Genomic DNA, 23,322 nt, shown 5'->3' with positions numbered 1-23,322 from the left:
TGATTTCTGTAGTTGATTTCTGATTTGTAGGATGTTTTTAAGCAATTTATTTGAGCTCTGTGGCTGTGACCATAAACTTGCCAGGTTAGATAGTCGTGATTCTGGGAACTAAGGCCTGAGAGCAAGTTGTTTGTGTTGGTTGTTGTTGTTGTTGGGTGGTTGGTTTTTTCTTTTTAATTCTCATCAATTATTTGCAAATATTTGCTGCTTCTGGGAATTCAGTTCCTGAAATATAACATAAAGTTCAAAGACAATAATACCAGCCAAAGCATTGTCACTTAAATTAAGATGGAGAACTGTGGAAATCTGGTTTTGGTTTTCTTTAGGCATAAGAGTTGGAGTAGAAAATTAGAGCTTTAGTGGTCAGAAGAAGAATGTAGGACAGAAAGATGGTCCAGCCCTTCACACATGGTACAGACTGAGAGCCAAGCCCCACTCTGTTACCTTTCCAATCAATTAGACAAAGCAAAATGCTGGTTTTGTGCCTGGTCTGGACTCTCTAATGTCTTTCCTGGTAAGAGTTCTGTTCAGCCAAAAATACCATCCTAATATATAAGAACATCTTGGGTTTTATGGTTTTCTAGTCTACTACTTAACATAATCTAATTTATAATTTGGTTTTTTTGTAACAGAAATCAGTAATTAATCTTGTTTAGAACAAGTTATATGCTCTGTTGTTAAAGACCAATGAGTGGTCTCATCTATGGACTTTAAAAAGCCTTCATAATTTGCACAAGCCAATATTCATCTTATCTAGACAGAAAGATATGTCTTCATCAGTGCAACTCTTCAGAGATCAGAAGTACCACGAGCTGAAAGGGCAGTGCATCCAGCAGAGACAGCTCTTCGAAGATCCCGAGTTTCCAGCCTCAGATGAGTCCCTCTTCTATCAATCAGCGCCACCAAGGAAAGTTGAATGGAAGCGCCCAAAGGTAATTGATGCTCTCCTTGTGAGGAGACACTGTTTGTATTGGTCCACTCCTACTGTCTTCTCTGTGCTAAAACACAGTTATGTGAGTATATTCTCCCTCCCTTTTTGCATTCATTTCTTGTTATTGTGTGATTCAGACAGCAGCTCCTCTGTGTCACACTGCTGGCCAAAATGAAAGTCATGCCTTACTGTAAAAAGACAAAAAGGAAGCCTTCTGTGCAGCATAATCATACTTTTTACTGTTGATGGCTCTCTAATAACAAGCAGCAGTATGAGGTGATTCCAGCCATAGTGATGTTTAAATCAGCCCTCTATTTAATTAAGAATACCGGTAATAGATCAGTCAATACAGGAATATATTCTGCGAATAAATTCTTCATTTCCTGGGTCAATCTGTGGATATGTACCTGTCTACATTGCTGTGTTGACAGAAGCATTTCAGCAAGGTGTTGAGATTCTTAATTGAAGTTTCTTTTGAATACCTGTCACTTCTGAGGGCCTGGTGTGTACGCACAGCAATTGCAATATAAAATCTGAGCTTTAGCTATCCAATCTAGTGCCCCCCGCAAGTTGTCTCTTTTTTTTTAAAGTTAAATATAAGCCTTGAAAAAAACACTACAGAAAATTAGATTTTTATTAACTGAATAGATAGCATCTTCCTGCTGGAATACTGGAAACAACTCAAATAATAATGTAGGATTATTGTTCATTATTATAGCTCTCTGCATGTTTTCAGAGTAACTTTTGCCGTATTAAAATGTATGGGGAAAGGAAATCTCACAGTAGCAAGGGGAAGTTTCTCCAATCTCAGATAGCTGGCTAGTTCATTTATATGTATAAACTAATGATTTGTAATTTTTCTTGGAGGAGAGAGTAGGAAAGAGAAGAGCCAGAGTCTGCCCAGCAAGGGGTCTATCTGAAGCAGCAAACAGCGAGGCACCATTGGTGGAGTGGTCTTGTTACACGAAAAAAATGCTTGGATATTTCTAACTGCCACCAATGGAATGAATTGAGAGCCCTCATTATCAGCACATACCCACTTTCTGGTCAAAGCAAATGGATTCATTTCTGTTCCACGGGGAACTAACTTGTGCTTCCAGAATCAGTTGGTTTGCTCGCTACGTAGTGCCAAAAATAAGAGGAAACCATGTGTGTACAGCTGGCTGCCATGTTACCTTTTGTATTAACTATACTGGAACCACAAAGCCCAGCTACATACGGGTCTTAACAGCTTTGAATGACTTCTGCAATATAAGGCAGGAAGCTCACAAGCTAGTCCCAGGGAATACTCCACTACACAGATGTGTAGCTGATGCACAGGAGAGAAGGTGAGTTCCTAAGAGGTGTCTAAGCAAACCTTCGGTCTCTAGTGAACTTGATACCCTCTTCCTTGGCTTTGTTTCAGAGAGGTTCTGGTGGAATGTTAGCAGCAAGTTTTACCCAGAGGGAATGGAGAGTTTTCCGTTATTGATTGATACTGTCTCTGGTCTCTGCGTGATGATGCTGAAGTTACTGTGGATTTTGCCTTTGACTTCTATAAAACCTCGGTTACACACCAGTGATTTCATATTCAAAATGAACAGCTATTGTCTGTACACAACCAATAATGCTTATGTCTATTTGCCACTTTTACTGCATCTTAACAGGAAAACAAATATGTCATTCGCTTCTAATTGTGACTAATGTACTAGACATTTCAGATTGTTAATATTACTTATATTTGGGGTCTGTTAATTGGTTTGCTCTAAGGTTTTATGTTTCTCATATCCTGTATTTATAAAGCAGTTCACAGCCATAAGCAAGTCATTCAGAAGAACACAAAATCATTCCCTACTTTGACAACGTGGCTTTCCATCAGAGAGTGTAATCTGTTCTCATACTCTGACAAGTGTAATGAAGAGGACGGTGGAAGCCTCTAGCCAGATGCACACAGTGTTTTTGCCCTTAGGCGTGATGAATTTGTCCTTTACTTCACCATGTCCACTTTTGGGATTAGGGTTAATCTTCTGGAAGCACAGACTTGGGTGTCTTTTCCTAGACATTTCTCACAGCAGCTTTAATATTGAAATTTTAGTGAGCAGAGCAAGGGTTGCTTTCCTGCTTCTCATTTTAGTTTTCCAAGAAAGACATGAGACTCAAGAATGGGGAGAATGAATTTGGAAAAAAATGTAGGCATTTCAAAGTCTTTGGGTTTATTTTTATTTCTGTAGTGTTTTCCTGTTTATTGGACTCTTTCATCCCCTCCTAGAAGGAGAAATACCATGCAACCAGTCACAGCGAGGTCAGGGAAAACCTTTGTGCTTCCTAAGAGATATGAAATAACAGCTAGAATCTAAGAGATATGAAGTAAGAGCTAGACTCTAGACAAGGATGCCATTTTAGGCCATTCTTTTGTGTGTGTGTGTGTTCATTTAAGGTGATGATCAGTGGTACGAAGTCAAGTTGAAGGCCAGTAACTAGCATTGTACCCCAGGGGTCAATACTGAGTCCAGTCCTGTTCAACATCTTCATTAAAGATCTGGATGATCATGGAGGGGCATTGGACTAGATGACCTCCAAAGGTGCCTTTCAATCTCAATCATTCTGTGATTATGTGTGCTATTCTAAAGCTGTGCCTTCCTTGCTCTCCTTCCTTGCTCTCCTTCCTTGCTCTCCTTCCTTGCTCTCCTTCCTTGCTCTCCTTCCTTGCTCTCCTTCCTTGCTCCAAGATAGAGCAGCTCTTGGGGCCCATGTGGGGCTACTCCTACAGATTTGTGGAGAATAGCTGGAGTATCCCAGTCTTGCCCTTCTTGATGCCTAGGAGGTGGTGGAAGCTGCCTTTGTTCTCATGGTGAGCCTGTTAGAACATCTTGAGGGAGAGGGAGTTGTCTCTGTGCAACAGAGCAGGGATGAGGATCTACTTCCCAACATTTGTTCATGGGTTATCTCCCCTCTGCCATATGGAACTATATTGTACTCTAAGTTAACTGGCTGAATACTTAATTGTCCTTTTGGAGTGATGGGCTTTCCAGGGTTTTTCCTTTTTTGGAGAGGGAAATGGCCTTGCAATATAAGCATAAGGCGAAGGCCAGAACTGTCATCTACTGAGACAGATTCTGAACAGGCCACTTAGTCATCTTGCCTCACCAACTCACCCAGAAACTACAGCTGTGTCTCCCCAGATGTCTGTACAGCATCTTGAATGTGAAGGAACTAAATGGTGATACCCTGTTTCCTGTCCTCCCGCCATCTCCACAGGCAGTGCATAGCCTGTCCAGATGCTGGTACTTGTATATTAATACAAGCAAGAAGCTTTTTGCTTTAGAAAGCCTGTGTAGCTGTCTGAGCAGCTGGGGAGTGCTGCCCAGCGCACACAGAGCTGGGGGATGCCGCTGCAATTGCTGTTACTGGTGCTGGTGTCCAAACAAGTACATTTGGGATCTGTGAATCTAAAGCTTTTCTGAGGAGAGGTGAAAGATGGTATTTTAGTTTCAGCTCACAAATATGCTCATGCTTTGTTCAGTTACCCTAAATGGTTGGTGGCGGCCAGACAGAGCAAATGCTTAGGAAGAGTATCTGTATTCTGCTCTCATGGAAAAAGGAGTGTAAGTGAGAGAGAGAAAAGAGGAGGAGGGGTAAAGGGTTTCTTCCACTTTGTTTTTGTCCTTGGATCTGCACCTGCAATGTTAAATATGTTCTGTTTGCTCATTCCAGTCAGACTCAGCGATAGGTCTGACATTAATTACTTGTTTTGTATTTTTAAAGTCTCTTTGGGAAAGAGAACAAAGACAGGGTAGTGTTACTTCTGTGGCACCCTAGTATTAAGAAACCGGTGAACACAAAAGGCACTGTGTAATTACCGTGCAGTCGCCCTAGGATGGCATGACTTTCCAAGGAGAAATGTTGTTACGGAAAGATCATCCAACAAATAAGAGCGCCGTGCGCTGCTTGTGTGCAGTACTGGGTCTTGGTTTCTTTGGGTGCAACGTGGCATGGCGTGCAGTTGGCAGGCCAGGCTAGCGGGTTTTGATGGTACAGAGGAGCTTAGGTGCGTGTTTGCTGATAATGCTGTATTTCAGTGCTGGGTAGTAAATGAACTCAAAAGGTCTGACCCCACCTGGGATATCTGATAGAGCTGGCTAAAACATGGAATTGGCAAGCTGTAGCACTCTGAAATTCCATATTTTATTCTAAGTAGGAAAAAGAAAAGTCTGAATGTGCCAGAAGATTTGCCTAAAAATGAGCTTGGACCTTATTTTGCTTTGTTTCTGTATCACCTTTCTTTGTGACGCTTTCCACACCAGTGATGGGTTATGGAAAGTAAAAATAGTATAAAAACGCCAAATTTTTTTTCACTTCTGGGAAGAAAAAACTGGAAACATTGGACTTGATTTCATAGAAAAAATCATCTTTGTCAGAGTGACATTTTCTGACAGAATTGTTGACGGATGACACTGGTGTCAGACTGCTGGCTGTGATTTCCCTGGCAGTCAGTGTCTCACCCCTGCCCTTCTGGCCTGCTGTAGCCCCAGGGGAGGGGAGGGCCTGTCCTGGCCAACCCTTTGGTTGCTCAATCCAAGGCAGTTTATAGGTGCTTCGGGCAGGACTCACCTTGCCCAAAGGTTAGATGCTCGTAATGGATGTCTGATGTGGGGCGGTCACCACCAGCTCCCGTTACAGGCAGTGGGGAGGAATTGATGTATCGGGGTGTGATTCAGCTGACACACCTGAGATGTTGGCTTCAGCTGAGATGAATCATACCCCACAAGTGCCTGGTCTCTGCCGACCAGAAGTTCAGAGGGTGAGTTCAGGTGTTGATGCCAACAACATGAATCCTTTGCTGGTGTTTCGGGACGTTGGGCTCTGCTAATATCTCAGTTCCTCTGTCCACCTGTAAAATAATAACTGAGCTGAGCATGACCATTTCAAAGGTGCAGCATCTTCCAGAGCCCTTCAGTGTGCAGGAAGCCTCCTTGCTGTAATGTGTCTCTATGAGGTACAGCTTATTCCCTCCTTTGCCCCCGGCACCACACAGGGAGGTGCTCCCACTGCTTCTGTGCTGTTCCAGGCTGCCACTGAGGGAGAGCGGGGCCAGCACATCCCCACCTTCCTATTGCAGCACCTGCACTTGACCCCCTTGCATCACATGAGAATCGAGGTATGTCCTTCCCTCTTCTGTTTGCTCCACACCATCGCAGAGGGACGGTGTCTCTGCCTGTTGTGGGGGAAGTCATGCAAGGGCTGATCAGAACTGTCCTCAGACAGAAGGGCTCAGTCTGTGAGCCAGGATTTATAAACGGCTGATTTTGCACAGCCATTTTCAAGGAGCGCTTTTAGAACCTAATGCAGAGCTGAGGGACTTTCCTTTTTAGAACTAGCCCCCCACCATGTAGATCAAAATAATGTAAGACACAAAACACCTGAAATTTTCTGTGGGGAAAACCTGCTGGTTTGTTAGAAAAAGAGGAAGAAAGACTCCCCCTCATTGGTGGACATTTTTTTTGCCCATTGATATTCACGTCAAAACCCATCCTGCTCTTTTCCTGTGATTTCCCTGGAGTTTCCATCCCCTCTGCCAGGCTGAAGTGGGGCTGGGAGAAGCTGTCTCCTGCCAAGAGGTAGGAGAAGCCTCTAGCCCCCCTGCTTTCCTGGCCCTGGGATGTCCTGGGCCACCTGTCCTGGTTAACCCCTTACTGAGGGCAAACACTGCCTCTGCGTGATGGTCCTGGTCAGCATCGGCCTTTAGCAGCAAGCAGCTCTAGTGAAAATACCTGGGAACGACAGTCGCTCTGCTGAAAGGGTATTTTGTCTGTCTTATTTTTAACTAAACCTCGGGTTTGTCTCAATTTTTTCACTGAGCACTGACCTTGCAAAAAGTATTAAATCCCAAGGACATCTTTGTCAACGTTAAACAAATAGCAGTGATCCCCCAACCAGGGCAGTCATCCATGTGGGGAAAGAGTGGATAAGCTTGCTTCAGAGATAAGTGACGTTCTTTAGTTATTCATAAAGGAAAATAATAGTCTGATCCTACGGAATGAGAGCCTTATCATGTGCTTTCCTGGTTTCCCTGTTTGACCCTCTGTTTTATAAGCCCCGTTTTTGCTTTAGTCTGCATCTTCTCTTTATGAAAGGGCTATGATTATACCCTTATGTTCTGGAAAGACAGAGCTGGTTCTTTTTCAGTAAGACAGCACAGAAAGACACTGTGAGACAGTACTGCTGAACTGCTTCCCAAGAAACCCTCTTGTGTCCCAGGCCACAGGAGGGACTGCTGCTGTGTTTGATTAAATCCCCATTAACTCACTGGTGCCGGAGGTCAGATATCTGACTGAAAGTAGAGAATTGCACACTCGCTGCAGGCCCACTGTTCCTACAAACATTGTATGCCACCAGCCCGATTCTCCACTCTTCTCACCTTTTTTCCAACGCTTTCAGGGGTGGTTATCACCGTGCAAGTGAAAAGAATCGGGAAGTAAGGCACTGTGTTCTGGAATGATACAGCGATGGGAACAAACAGAACAAGTGTCTCCCCAGTTCCCAAATAGAGGAGTGTGGGATGAGCAAGTTGGTGACTTATCCAGGGCAGTGTGAGGGACTGAGGTGCCAGAGAATTCAGGAGCTCCGACTTCTGTGCCTGCACGTGTTTCTTGAACGTGGCACCAGCTTTTGTTTGCTTCTAACTGGTGGAAAATGATGAGTTGTCTCAGGAGCTAAAACATCTTCGTATTTGCAAGTGCTGATTTGAACCTTGGGAACCTCCCCCGCCTCTATACCTGTCTTAGAAGATTTTGCCCTCCTTTGGAAGGCAGAGGAGGCTCGGGGCAGGCCTGCCTGGGCACTTAGTCTGGGTTAGCTTTACATATTTTGCATTAATATTCTTTATTCCACATATGTTCTCAGTGACAGGATTTGTGGTCACAGTAAGCAGACCTCCAGAATGTTTAACAGTATCCCAGTCCTCATAAATTTTGTGGAATGAGTGTCATGAAAGACTTGGCTGTCAGGTGTAAGCACACCTGGGCTAAATGCCCCTCAGAGATAACGCATGGCTTCATCATTTTTTTTCCTCCATCTCTTCTGTAACTGCATTGCTGCAGTTTTCCAGTTTGACTGTGAACAAGACCAGAGATATCTGCTTATGTCTGGGATGACGTGCTAGAGTCCAGCGATGGATGCAGGAGAGGCACTGGAGCGGGAGGTGCCCTGGCACTGCCTCTGGGTTTGAGCAGGCGCCTGGCAGCGCACTGCGAGAACAGTTTTGGGGCACGGAGTGGAGTGACAGCTCATTGCACCCTGGGATATCTGCCAGGATGGAGCCTGGGGATAATCCAGAGCTGGAGGAGAGTGGAGATTAAAGGGGAATACCAAAAACTGGCACGACAAAGTGACGTGCAGTACAGGGTGGTTACGTTGCTGCCTTCTGTGTGACAAACTGATTTGATTGTAACAGCCCCTGTGAATAGTGACACTTCTCTGGTTTGCCAGATTCCCGCCCCCAGCTCCCTTCTGGAGCGTAGCTCTTGATTTCATGATCAATTTTTCAGATTTGTACGTGCTTTTTTCTCCCTTCAGCCTCTTCTTTCTGGTTAAAAATATAGGGCAACGCCAGTGCTCTTGCTTAATCAGAATTAAGCTGAAGGCTGCTGACACGTCCTGAAACAGCCAAAGTTTTGGTTTTTGTTTCCCTGTCTATGCCCATAATTGTCCACGTTTCTCTATTGGTGGTGGTTATCAACTCTTGTTGAAGTGCAGATGGACACGAGTTGCAAAGCCCTGTATGCTGTGACATTTAAATACTTTAAATACTGGCACACGTGGAGTGTGCCTGAATCTGAGAGGTGAGGAAGTGTGTTTCAAAGTGTGGTGGCGAGCCTCTGCTGAGCTTTGAGGGAGCTCACGAATCCTTTTGTGTGCCACAAACATGTGGAGGCATTGATGGGAATACAAAGGTGGTTTCAGGTTGTAGGCTGTGTGAGCCACACACTGGTGTCTTGCAGCTTGCTTATTTGTTGTGCTTCTCTGGAAGGAGAAAAGGACTGTGAGAGACTTGGCCTTGCACTGACACAAAGTAAATCTTAACTGGCTTCTTTTTCCTTTTGCGTCTGTCACTTCCTAGATCGTAACACCATGGATGTTGTCCTCCACAGACAGACCAAGTGAGTCTGAGGTACCAACCTTCAGTGGGTGACTTTCAGACATTGCACTCTATACTGGTGCTGGATGGGGCTCCTAGAGGATTATAGGACTTCCTAGATTACACTATTTATCATTTTAACAGGCACTTTTGTATGCAGTAATTAGCTGTGATTACACATGAGTGCAGTAGCAGGGAGGCTATTTGCCTTTGTTACAAATAGTTTTACTTACCATTAAAAGCAGATTTAGCTTGTGATCTTCAGCTCCAGCTTGTTCTCAGCTATGGAAAAGATTAAGTCAGATGTTTCTTTGCTAAACATACATGTGTGCATGTTAAAGGGAAGGGTCGGAATGCACCTGAATTTTTATAGAAGAGCATAAGCCTTGCAGACTCAAAAGAGGTATAAAAGGTCATAGGCAAAGTAGGCTCTGACCTAAGTTTATACCCTTCATCTTAAAGAAATAGGAAAGAAATTAAGAGCTAAACTCTGGGAAGCAGTCTGTCCTGGAAGATAATCGGAGAGGTTGATGGGAGGGTTTCTATACACATTAATCATGTTTTCTGGGTTAAAATTGTGGAGGCGGAGAGAAGACCGTGTAGTCCTCTAGATGTGATGCAACCTTCTGTTAGTATGGAGGGGGTGGGTGAGGGAACAACACGTAGATGGGAAATCACCAGAAGAAAATTATGTTTAAATGATGGTAAATAGTCTTGTCTTTTCTAATGAGCTATGTACACGATGAACTGTGTATCCTGTAACCTTCTGCAAATGAAGTCTAGCACTGCGGAATGTTTTATTTGATAAAGTGTTACAGCATCCTCGGTGCTTGATTATACTGATCTTGGCTGCAGCCATCTGTCATTCTCATGCAGGTGTCGATCTGCAGAGGAGAAATAGTTGCTTGCCAAGGGCTGGCTGCCGTAGCCCCTGCACTGGAAGTAAGGACAAGCTGCTCCTGGGGAGGAAGGTGTTAAATCCATCCCAGCTGTGGGAGCTCAGATGTTGGCACAGCTCCCAAAGATGCATGTGGCAACACAAAAGCGTGCTCTTCACACCCGTTGCCCTAGCAACTGCACATTCGGATGGCAGGGATTGGCAGTCGGATCCTGCAGAAGATGATGCAGTTGCAATTAAGTTGAATTGTCTTCAGGTTGTTAGATTTAATTTTGAGCTAGGGGGGAAGGGGTGGGGTGATGGATGAACATCAGTGATATTAACAATGAACTGCCACCCATTTGAGGTCCTGGTAGGCAGGACTCCATCATGCTGTGTGTTTCTTTAAGGGTAAAATTAGTGCTGGCACTTGTTTTTTTTTGTTGGAGAGACTAAAAAAATCTGCCTCAAAAGCTTTATTTGTTTAATGAGGGTAGATTTAGTGGAGTTAGCAATCTTACGTACATCTTGGCTATTGCTGTTCTTGCATCCTGGTGATCCGCAGACTGGAATAGTAGGGTTTACAAAGGCCCCATGGAATTGGGCTACTAGAAGGAGGTGTCCAAAAGTGGAGGGCTAGGTCTTTCAAATCGATGTCAAAACAAATCTTATCCTTACTGTATGGCTGTAATTCTGGATCAGCTGGATTCAGAATCTGCTTTCCTGTTGTCTTATTTGGTGAAATCAGTTGATTTGGATCATTTTCACCAGCAGTGGGAAATGTAATGTTGTAATGTTCAAGGGGGTGGTTGCCACATGGTTTTGCCCTGGAGCGCTGAAACAGAGGTGGTCGACTATGATTTGGTGCCTGAGAGGTACATGTGAATCCACCGAAATTCAACACATTATAAAGCACTTACAGGACCCTGGCGTGTCTTCAGTATATTGAGACTAATGTTTCCCATGCTTTTAAAGCCCAGCGACACTTAATCAAAGGCAAGAACACTTAACCTATCATTGCTTAAAATGGTTCATGCGACTGGTTTTATTCACTATCGGTTATAAGGTCCTGATCTTGTCTCTAGTTGCATTTCAGGAATGGTTTTCAAGCCAACTGAATGCTCATGACAAGTCTAGGCAGTAAAGCCCCTCTATTCATGGGACTTAAGTGATGTGAATGACCAGGTAAATGGGGTGCTAAAAACGTAAGAGAAATCGCATCAGGAAGTACTGTCTTGGATATTTTTTCTGCTCCTGGAAAAAGCATAAATACTAAACCATGTGCCTATATTTTGAAGGGGATATTGAAATCTAAATGTTATAGAAATATTAAGGATGGGGGTGGATCAAGATTTTAGCATTTGGTTTAGATATAAATCATTTCATCTACTGATTTGTACCTGAAGAGAATTTCAGTTTGTGGATATGAGGAGAATATTTGTATGCTAAAGTACTTTGTGCACACAAGACAGACTCAGTGAAATGCTGTGAAGGGTGTGTTGATGTGCTTCTGTGTATGCTCTCTTCCTTATGTGAGCACATCACATTTAGGTTGATTGGCTTGGAGACTGAATACATGCAGTTGTAATGGTGGTTTCTGTTCTGATACAGAATGAAAAGGAACCTGTTGAAATTTTTCAAGGAAGAAGTGTAAGCACAAGCAGACAAGCAACTCTCCATTCCACCATAGCTCAGTGCTTTAAAATGTTGCATGGGATCTTATGGACCATATCTTCCTTTTGTTGCTTCTCATGCTTTTCACCAGCAAATTGAGCATTTATGGGAATTGTCTTAGTGCCTGGAATATTGGTTATAATGGGATGGGAATATCTGGAATTTATGGCCATGAGTAATGTGGATGACAGAAACTTTACTGCTGGAAATAATAGGAAAAAAACCTGCTCTGAATTGTGTCTCTCTCTTGTTCCCATAACAAAAAAGTTTTATCAAATTATGTTAACTAGCTCTAACTTTGAAGATGAGGCTTATGAGGTATTGGGATGAGTTGATGACTTTGAAAACTAGGCTCTCTGAGTGATCAGACATTGGCAGCTTCAAATTTACTGCCATGGTTAGAGAGCATAGAGAAGATTAATGAGAAATAAACTAATTAATGAGAAATAAACTGATCTTGATATAATTTTGTGTTATTATTTAGTGTATTTTTAAAGAAGCTATTTAAATAAAATACCTCAAGTCTTGTATAATTATGTTGTAGAATAAGATAGACTGTTTCTTGCATGAGTGAAGAAAAAAGTGAGTTATTACTTTATAATTCGCTTTCCTTTCCTCTTATATTGTCAGTGGTAACAGTGGTAATAACCTAAATACAGTGATAAACCTAAATAACAGTGCTAATAACTTAAATACATGTATTATGTACTGATCTACAGAGATCAAAAAAGTAACTGGAATCCATTGGAACTGGAGTTCTTGTTCTAGCAATCAGGAACATAAGTTCTCATATAGAGGATCGTAATAGAAGAACATTGTCGTTATTACTGCTACCCTAATATGATCCTGTAATAATTTTAAAATTGGTAATAGTCCTGGCTATTCCAAGTAATTGGTCTTTTTGAGGACCAAACACTTTTTGAAAAAAAGGAAGGGGGGAATGGTTTTTTTGTGGGGGGAATATTCAGTTGAAACAAATTTTAAAAATTCTTGGTTTTTTTTTTAAAGTTGCAACTTTCCCCCAAATACACTAATAAAAATGAAGTGTTTCTTGGAGGCAAGGAAACATTTTCCAGCTATAGAGGGACTTTCCCTGCTGATCTTCTAAGGTACTTGGAACGGCATGTTCTGATGGTATCCGGCCAAGTAATTCCCTGAAAACATCGTGGGCTTTGTTTTGTTTCTTCCTTTCTCCCATTATTATTTTCTCCTAAGGTTTGAGGTTTGTTGTTTTTTTTTTTTGCACTGAACATGTTCTGAAAAGAAAAGGACTTCTTCCTTTGCAAGGGAACGCACCTTCACGTGTTCCCCCCCTCCCTGTCTGCTCTCTATCGCTGCTCTTCCTCCTCGTATGACATTTCTTTGCTCATATTATTTGCAGAAATAAAGGAAGGAAACTGTCCAGGCAAATCATCCAAACTGCTGTTGTTTGTGGTGCTGTAGCTGATGATCTAGACATTCTGAGGAGAATCATGCTGGGCTCTTCCAGCCCTTTTCTTCTAGTCTCTGTGCTTCAGGACCTATTTTTAGGACTTGACCAGCATAATTGCTTTGCACAATAAGTAGGTCTGATGTGGTGAGGGTACCAGAGCGTGCATGTGTGTGTGTTTCTAGCTCTTCTTATGGTGGTTTGTTTTGAGTTTGAAGGAAAGGGAGGAGGAGGAGGTAAAAGACAAATGAGCGTCATCCTTTTCAGGCAGAAGAGTGCTCAGACTGGCTGTTCATGACTTGCATCAAGATGCTGTTGCTTCTGTATCTGGGATGTGCTGTGTCCTGCTGCCTCAGAAATTGGGCAGATGGAGCTGGTAGCCAAAGTGAGTTAAGAGCAGAAGGAAAGACCAGAACAAGTGTGATACCCTTTTGCAGCACCCTGGCAGATGAAGGTAGCAAGCTACATGCAGCTGTTTTGTACAGTCCATTGCCCTTACTTGGCTAAGAAATGGCAAAGGTGGGGTTTTTTTGGGGGGTATGCTTGTGTGTTTCACAACTGGGAGGAGGGTTTTTTTTTCCCAGCTGGCTAGAAAAGGAAGAAACAAACAGGAGCATTTCTGTTACATTAGCCACGTAAAACATGGTTGACAGCTCACAACATCTGAAAGCAGCCTGGGGAAACAGGGAAACTCCAAAGGAGGCACCGAAGAGCATACAGTTTAGTCTCCTGTGTTTAGGATTAACATTATTATTCATCTGTTCTTGTTAGCTAATCTCTTATGGAGTCAACTCCTGTAGAACGAAGGGAAGGGCCTTTATTGCCAGAGTAGAAGAGACAGCTGCCACAAGATATCCCTCCTCAAGCACTTGAGGGGACATTATGTTGATCACAGTAAAAGGGGAGTAGCCTGGATGCGAGACCATCCTGGGTCGAAGTGCCCAGTCCGTGGCCACTGTGCTAGTTCATGCTCTACATGACACTGATCCTTTCCCAGTGGCTGTGACATGCTCTGCTGCGAGTCCTGCCTCGTCTTCCCGCAAGCGCTCTAATTGGAGTTTATTGTCAGAGGCTTGGGTTGGAAAATGTGTGTTGACTTCGTCTGCAGATTTGGCCTGTTATTCTAAAGTAACCTCTGTCACCAAAACATCAAAGCAATAATTAACATGCTTGTCTCTGGAAGTTTGCTGCGCATTGGACCCTGCAAGAATCTTATTAACAGCAAATATTTTATATTTGATTGCATTTTGCTAGAGATAGAATTTTAAAGGTGAAGCAACATAAACTTCATATACAACTATAAATTTCACCAATATAAACCCCCAGCAATGTGAAATCTTGATTCACTTGCAATAGCATTTACACTTGTGACAACACCAACCAATTTCTATTACAAATATGAAGCCTATATAATGGGTTGCGGGTGCCAGAGTCACTATGCACTATGAAGTTTTGTGTCTGGTCCCAACGACTGTTAATAACTGCAATTGCATCATGCTCACAGGTCCCCACCCAGAGCAGGCAGGCATGGATGTATGTACATGGATGTATGTACATGGACATCTGACAGGGATTTGGGAAGCAGAATGGTGCAGCGGGAAGAAGGATAAAGCAGTGCTTTGGACTTGCATGGTCACACCAGGGCAAATCTGTGGCATTTTGAAGGCAGAGGCCCAGAATCTGTGCTATAAAATTTGAGTGGTATTAGCTTCATAAGGGGGATTTTAAAAATTTTTTTCTCATTGAGGTGAGTCAGTATTTGCATGTGCTAAGAGTAGTGATGGGAAAATAGTAATATTCCAGATGGACAATACAGCCATCTGCTTTTCTAGAAGATGGATCCAAGAAGCATGGAGAAGTTATTGGACAAATACAAAGGCTGTCACAGATGTGTTGTTCAGCGCTTTCCTTCCCAATTGTTTTGTTCATGTAGTGAGGAAGCGAGCAGAGCTGTGTGCGGTGCCCTGAGGACTCCTCTCACATAGCCAAACAAACAAATAGGGATCTCTTAACTCCCTTAATCCATTCTGGCAGTTATTGCTGGCAGTGGCCGGGATTCAAGTCTCAGAGGGGTATGTGCAGCTGTGTGACCCTCGTCCACGTCCCATTTTCCTAGACCAGAATCAGTTCAAATCAAGGCTGAGTTGTACTGGGGAGTTCAGTGTGCTGTAGCTCAGCCATGCTCTAAATAAGAGGCCCCGAAAACTTTATGGTATTTCATTCAGATGGGCTCCGTTTCTGTGTTTGAGAAGGTTCATCAGAAATAGGAACAGGAACTCTGCTTTGTTCTAGATTTTTGTCTTTCTCCTCACCTTTCTGCAGCAGACTGGTGATGCCCAACTCTGGCAGCATGCTTAGCCCTGAAGAGATCTTGATTGTGCTTCTGGGTCTTAAAAAATTTGAAAAATGAAAACGTGGGAGAACTTAGTGCTCCAGAACTTGGGAAGGGAGGTCCTCACTTTTTGAGATGGGTGTTTATTTTACGAAGTGCTATTGGGACTGAAACAGATACTGTTTTATTCTGCTAAGGATGTTATTTTAGAAAGCATCCTTTTCTAAACAATAGGAATTTATGAACTTAGTTGAATTCTCTCTCCTTTCCATCAGTGATACAAGGTGGTGCACCTCAATATTAATAACATGTTTTTTGGGGTGAAACCCTGGCCTCTTGGGATTTTTGCTGTGGTCTGGGTTATCACCTTGCCCATCCCCCAATGGGCTGAGTATGGGAGGTGTGATGAAAACATTGTTTGGCATGTTTCCATCTTGGTTTCTGATGGGATAAACCATTCCTCCCAGAATATTTTGTCCTTAATATTTTCATCTGGGGAAGTTGTGACATGTTTCTTCTGGAATTGCCAAAATGTTCCCAGAATAGAGCTGTTGCTCACCCTTATTTTATTAATTCCATAATTTTATTTTTATTTTGCCTGGAAAATCTTGTTAAGATGGAGCTTACCCAGAAAAAGAGATGGGCAAGGAACTATAATGCCTTCAGCCGTCAGCAAATACCCCATGTCTAACCTCTCCATTACAGTCTGGTGACTGAGTGGACCCTGTATGACGTGAACTTGATGGCTCAATCCTGTTTCTGGTGTCACTTCACAAAATTCTTTGCTCTTAGTTGTGCCCTTCTGTGTTGGCTGGGAAGGACAGGAAGCAAAAAACACAGTGGCACCTCGCCAGCATCCCTGCCCTCCCTCCTCCAGAAAACTTGCCGAAGAGCTGGGAGTTCAGTGGATATCCTAATACGCAGCTGCATCCTTCCTCCCCCGTGTCTCGCAGGTACCGGGGCAGTGTGAGGCATGGGTTCCCCTTTTTTGTGGCGATATCCTTAGATACACTCACCCTTCAATGCATGTTGCATTTATTTAAATAAGGTGGGGAGGCAGTGTTTTGAAAGTGGCATCTTTCTCAACAGTATTATTCACCAAAGTCTTCCAGGGATATAATTATGAGCAAACATTTGTAAATGACATGCATGCTTGCCAAGAGACAGCTCTCCAGATGCCAGTATTTTGTTATCTTCTCTCTTGGCAGTTTTTCCAGTTTATCTTTCCCTCCTTCAGATTGGATGGAGGCTTTCTTATGTTGTTGTGGTTGTTTCCTCTAAAGAAAAAATACTAAACTACCTCAATGTCACTTCTAGAACATAAACAGTACAATTCCAAGGTTCTGAATGTTTCTTTAAAGTTTAAAATGTCAGGTTTTATTTAGTTGGTTCAACTGTCATTAGATGAAAATTGGTTTCTCAGAGAGTCAGCTTCTATTTGTCCTGAGGCAATGTGATGATGGTAAGAACGACATGGTAAAATTTATTTTCAGCCTGTAAAACAAAAAGCCCAAGGATCACATCCCCAGCTAGCATAAGTCATCTTACAGTAATTGTTAGTTCATTGATTTAGTCTTCCTAAGGAATTAAATGTCTGGCTTCTCTGAAGGAAAAATTATAGCCCAAACATGCCAGTTGCAAAGGAAATTAAGGTACTGTTCTGTCAACACTATTCTCCGAGAGTGGAAAGCATCCACATCCCAAAAATGCTTTGTATGTTAAGACCTTTATGCTTTTCTCATTTTATTTCCATATTTACAAGGGTATTTGGGATAACTAAAGTCCTGGAATTTGAGGTTTTGTAAGCCATTATATCTTAGATTTGCAAAATAAGTTGTTTGAATTTCATGCTGTTTCCCTGTGATTTAAATTTATGTTTCCTTCAAGATTAATTCTATTTAGAAATTAGAGAGATGTATGTTTTCCTGGCTAAAAATAAGCTTTTAAAAATCCTTCACAGCTGAAAGAACCTTTTAGAACTGCTGTCTTGCCTGTATGTGGCATTGTTTCTAACTTAATCGTAAAGGCTAAACCATTTTGAATTTGCACCTTATCAAGTTTGCAGGAAATAAAATGTTCTTTCTCAGGAAAAACACTGTCTTTGTCAAGAGCAAATGTTATCTTCTGCTTTTTATGCATGAAGTAGAGTTTTGTCTTTGCGTATTTGAGTTTCAAGCTCCATTAACTGAAACCTGTCGTAGTGTAGGAGTCAGGATCTGAACTTTGGCCAGTGTTGCAGGTGTCAGAAGTCATCTTGACTTACTCATGTGCATCAGGAAATGGAATCTCTGACCTTGGAGATATTCAGAAGCCATCTGGGCATTGTCCTGGGCAGCCTGCTCTCTGAGCAGGGGGGTTGGACAAGGTGACTTCCAGAGGTCCCTTCCAATCTCAACCATTCTGTGATCAGGGAGAGGAGAGTTGGGCCATAGGGGATTTCGGTGCAGAGTCTAATGAGCGTGCAGTTAGTACAGGGTCTGGGACTCCCTTGTTGGGTTGGGTAATGAGTGTCCATACAGTCCCCTTACTTTGATTTCAGTTTTCTCATGTTGAGGCCAATTGGTCTCATGTGTGTGCAGTCATCCACGTGCATATATTTACATAATGGATGTATATGTGTACATCTATACATGCTCTTTGAGTTGGGAAGGCAGGTCCTACTCCTTATCTTCACTCTTCAAATGCAGAATACCTTTAGCCTCTTTAGAGGCTCACAAAATCCTCAAAAATTCACTCCCTAACTCCCATATCTATCTGTTTCATCAGAAATAATGAAACATACAGCTTTATGCAGATGCTTATTTAATTGGCTGCAACATTTTGGATGGAAAACCGGCCCTGGAAAAGAGCAGAACTGGCCTCATTAACTAAAAAGGCCTTCAGGACTGGGCCTGTCTGATAAAGAGTGTCTGTGCTGTATAAAGCACATCGAGGTCTGATTTTTGCTAGAGACAGCATTTTCTAGTCTGATACAGTGAATAAATAATCAAAATATTTTTTTTCCTAAGGCTGTACCAAACCTTCAGTGCTGTGATGGTGAGCAAAAAATTAAATCTCATTTAGCAATGATCCAGCTGTGGACTGAGCTATGGTCTGCGAGTTTAGAGTTTTACTGCTGCTTCAGCTTTACCACAGGTACGAGTAATTGTGGGACTGATGAAGAACATGAATGCAGGGCTTTGCTCTCCCTTGGTCACTAGGGTAACCTTATAATAATTGGATCCATTTGCAAAGACTTTGTGCAAAGCTCATCTTGCTTTAGTTTTTGTGCATGATCACTGTTGTCTGTTTTCTCCTCCCTTCAGATAAGGGGCATTTAAGCCTTGGACATCTAATTTTCCCCCCTAAATGGAGATGTGAATCCAGTACCTCATCCTCTGGCTTCTCCTCCCTTCTCTCTCACTCACTGACTCTGCTCTCCACAAATGAAAGGTCTCAGAAGTGATAGTTGTCTAAAAGCTGCTTTCACATTTGGGCACATGATCTAATTGATAAAACAGCTAATGTCTGGACTATAAGAGGAATAATTCAAATTTAATCCAAACATTTAATATGTAATCCAACCATGGCATTTCTAATCCCTGGTCTTAATGGGCTTTCTCTGTTCCTAAAAGCATGATGAATCTCTCGTGAACAAAACCAAAGCAGTATCTGTCTATGGATAGAAGTGGATGGAGGGGCCTTGCACATCTGCTTACACAAAGCAACATCACTCCCTTGGCTTAGCTAAAGTGATGATGATTTACAGCTGAGAATCTGGCCTGCATGTCTACATTTGAATAGGGTGAAAACTATAGACACTAAGGGGGATGGTGTGCTTGGAAGAGACAGGGACACTGTGCTAAGTTACTTCTGCAGACATTCCAAAATCTGCAAAAAATTAAAAATAAAAATCCCCTCTAGTGAACATAATGGCTGCACTGTAAATACTTAAATTGTAAGACAAGAAAAAAGCAACATTGGCAAGCCTCAACATTATTAGAAACAGGCCCTTCTCCTTGCCTTTTGAGAGTTAAGATATGTTTCCTTAGGTTCTCCACTAACTTTACTTGGACTGTTAGACCCCGATTGAATAAAATAATGTGATCGATAGTGTGAGGGTGGGGTTAAAAGGTGACTCATGGTTTTCTCTTGGAAGTGGTCTGTGTGTTGAGCACTAGCAGAGAGGTTACTGGAGACACAAATGAGCCAGAATGATTTCAGTGTCCCTGATGGGGTTCAGAGTTCCAGCTGGCTGAGATGGTTTTCCTGGTACATCATAAAGAAATTAAACCTGGCAGGAGAGGAGCAGTGCTGGAACTGGAGTGGTTCTCCAGCACTTAGAGGTGGAGCACTGTGCTCTAAGACTAGCTGGAATTTGATGTCTAGTCAAGTTCATGTTTGAGTTATCAACACCTCTCAAACTTCTCTTCCTGGGAGACAAGCAGACTGTTTCTCACCATAGAAGATTTTGGGAGGTTTCTGTCTTCTCAGATGATGGGAGGCTTGAACTTCTCACAGCAATTCCTAAATGTTCATAGAGAATCTCCATCTTTCAAGGAAAATTTTATGGTGCTTTTAACACACTGTAATAGGAATGGGAGGTCTGGATCCCTTCTGTTTTACCCAGAATGTAACTTCATATCCATAACTGCAAATCAAACAGCTTGTGGTCTCTGGAAAAGTGTTGTGAGGCTGGCCACTGTGAATATTCCTATGGCTGGTAGTAGTCATTGCAAAAGGTAAATGGGAGCTTATTGGGATTGCCAGGATTTCTAAACTGGTAAATTAGGAGGGTAATTTCTCAGTGATGGCACTGACTCATCTGTTGGCCATCACTGACATTTGTTCGGTTCCTACTAATTTGATGATTTTCTAAATAGGTAGTTCTACAGAGCCTGTTTTTTCTTATATATGTACATGATCCTCTTCCTGAAGATAAGGAATCCCATCTGATCCTTAATGAACTACCATCCGTTCTGATATACACTCTGATCTTTGCACTAACTTTATTTGAACTGATGAAGATGCAGGTCTGTTAGCAGTGAATTTTGTGATAAAATGATTCTGGGCCTTCTGCTTGCTGTATTGGCTTTCTCTGTTTTTTGACAGTTGAATGACATCTTTGTCTTAGGCTGGCATCAGGCAGATGTAACGTTAGTGTTTAACAAAGGAATTTGTCTGAAATGAAGTAGTGAATTCAAATCAGTATTTTTATATCACATTGGGAAAACAAAAAATAAGCTTGATAACTGCAATGAAAGTGCTATGTAAAGAGGCAGCATGATATAAATAAGAAAAAAAGTTTCTCATTATGTCTTTCCAAGCAAGAGGTCTCTTAAGCGTCTAAACAATTTAAACACAGAGATGAAACTGACTGCGCTTCACCTGGGATAAAGTCATGACCAAGTAAACATTCTGACTATGCCTTAGCAGGCTGACTCCTCCCAAGGAGCCTAAGGATCCTTGGATCATGATAGGGAAAACCTTGACAGTGATCGTGAGGTTGGAGTCACTTGCATTTGACATCAAAGTAAGCACAGGTACCTCCCAGACTGAACAAGGCAGGAGGAAAGGGTATCTCCAGCCTTGATGTTAAGTAGCCAAGTAATTTTGGTCATATTTAGGGGATGCTCTGTGATCTGCAAGACTGACTAGTGTCGATGGAGAGAATATTGAACAGTTAGCAATTTGCCATCAGGCTCTTTTTTCCTTTTGGCCTTTTTTTTTCCCCCCAGAGGAAGCACAATTATAGTTACGTTGTCTCTAAGTCTATGTCTGTCTGTTCCCCTCTTCCCCTAACAATGCTTTACTATTGACCAGTTTCAACCCAGTTTGGTAAATGGGTAGATCTCTTGGTGAAACTACACGTGCCATGAAAACAGGCAGTTGAGTGGGAGCAGGGTACCCTGGCAAAAGGCTTATCCCTTATTAGATATCAGAGTGCCCACAAGAGAGGGAGATACTGGAAAGCAAGCTTCCTAAACAGATCTGTGAGATAAGGAAGTACTTTTCTTACTGATTCCTTCTGAAACGTGTTGAGTTGATAACAGAATGTGGGGAGGAAAAGCAAATGTGAGAACATAATGAAAGAGGCCGAACTAGAAAGGAGGGTGCCTGGTTAAAGTGTGAATTAAAGTGAATTCATGGATATAGTGGCAATACTGGCCATCATTTGGCATCATCAGCTGCAGAGATGGCATATGAGTCACACAATTACCCTTAAAAAGTTTACCTTTTAGCACCTATTATGGTACCTTAAATTTCAAAAACTTCCTGAAGTTTTGACATAATTAGAAGGAAAGGGGCTCATCCAAAAATGTTTTATTCATTTCAGTCCTCTAACAGCGATCTATCCTAGGCAAAATAAGAGCGAACCTACATGGAGGGAAAAGCATGTGCTTGATGGCCTGGCAGGTATGATAACTGTGACTTTGCTTAAGTATTTTACTTTGGAAATCACTGTTGTGAGTTTTTCACTTTCATCACTCAAAACTGAAGAAACTTATCTCATGTACTGATAACTTTATTGCTAAATGAACATCTTTCCAAGATAAGGTTTTAAAAGATGTTTTAGAAATAGAAGCTGCTGTTTATTTTCAAGATGTGTAAATAAAACTCTTTCTGGTAGTTTCTGTGAATTTATGAGAGATGATCCGCTGATTTGGCTGAGTCATAAAAGTGCTTTTAGTATTCAGAAGTCAAACGAATGCTGCTGTGTCATTTTTGATGCAACGTTTTTTATAGCTCAGAATTTGAACTCTTAGGCAAGCAGTGACATTCCTTAAAATGGGAAGGTGGTTGGTTGTTCAGACTGTCAAACAGGCATCACATATTTTGGGTTCTCTCTCTCCACTGGTCAATTTTTTTTGTTCCTTAGCAACATTTTCTGTATTCATAGAATCATAGAATGGTTTGGGTTGGAAGGGACCTTAAAGATCCATATAGTTCCAGCCCTGCTGCCATGGGCAGGGACACCTTCCACTAGACCAGGTTGCTCAAAGCCCCATCCAACCTGGCCTTGAACGTTTCCAGGGATGGGGCATCCACAACTTCTCTGGGCAACCTGTTCCAGTGCCTCACCACCCTCATAGTGAAGAATTCCTTCCTTGCATCTAAGCTAAATCTACCTTCTTTCAGTTTAAAGCCATTACCCCTTGTCCTATCGCTACATGCCCTTGTAAAAAGTCCCTCTCCAGCTTTCTTGTAGGCCCCCTTCAGGTACTGGAAGGCTGCTAGAAGGTCTCCTCAGAGCCTTCTCTTCTCCAGGCTGAACAACCCCAACTCTTTCAGTCTGTCTTCATAGGAGAGGTTTTCCAGCCCTCTGATCATCTTTGTGGCCCTCCTCTGGACCTGCTGAACCAGGTCCATGTCCTTCTTATGTTGGAGGCCCCAGAGCTGAACGCAGTGCTGCAGGTGGGGTCTCACCAGAGCAGAGCAGAGGGGGAGAATCACCTCCCTCGACCTGCTGGTCATGCTTCTTTTGATGCAGCTTAGGATATGGTTGGCTTTCTGGGCTGTAAGCGCACATTGTTGGGTCGTGTTGAGCTTCCCATCAACCAACACCCCCAAGTCCTTCTCCTCAGGGCTGCTCTCAATCTGTTCTCTGCTCAGCCTGTACTTGTGCTTGGGATTGCCCCGACCCATGTGCAGGACCTTGTGCTTGGCCTTGTTGAACTTCACAAGGTTCACATGGGCCCACTTCTCAAGCCTGTCAATGTCCCTCCGGGTGGCACCCCTTCCCTCCAGCGTGTTGACCGCATCACACAGCTTGGTGGTGTTGGCAAACTTGCTGAGAGTGCGCTCAATCCCACTGTCCATGTCGCTCACAAAGATGTTAAACAGTGCTGGTCCCAATACCAGCCCCTGAGGAACGTCACTGGTCTCCGCTTGGACATCGAGCCGTTGACTGCAACTCTTTCAGTGTGACCATCCAGCCAATTCCTTATCCACCGAGTGGTCCATCCATCAAATCCATGTCTCT

The 23,322-nt window shown here is 42.7% G+C and overlaps 1 protein-coding gene across 1 annotated transcript in view; it reads left to right on the top strand.

Moving 5' to 3' along the window:
* Window positions 1-763: 763 nt before the first annotated feature.
* The window catches only part of CAPN6 (calpain 6), a 61,570-nt gene continuing 39,011 nt past the window's right edge, over window positions 764-23,322 (top strand). Inside the window, exon 1 of the mRNA XM_075162451.1 lies at window positions 764-932. Within this exon, the coding sequence (XP_075018552.1) occupies window positions 768-932 (165 nt within the window). The 5' untranslated portion in view covers window positions 764-767. The remainder of the gene's footprint in view (window positions 933-23,322) is intronic.

This window comes from Calonectris borealis, chromosome 13, assembly GCF_964195595.1.
Source record: "Calonectris borealis chromosome 13, bCalBor7.hap1.2, whole genome shotgun sequence".
NCBI lineage: Eukaryota > Metazoa > Chordata > Aves > Procellariiformes > Procellariidae > Calonectris > Calonectris borealis.
Note: the sequence above shows the minus strand (reverse complement) of the source record. Positions and strands in the feature narration are given on the sequence as shown.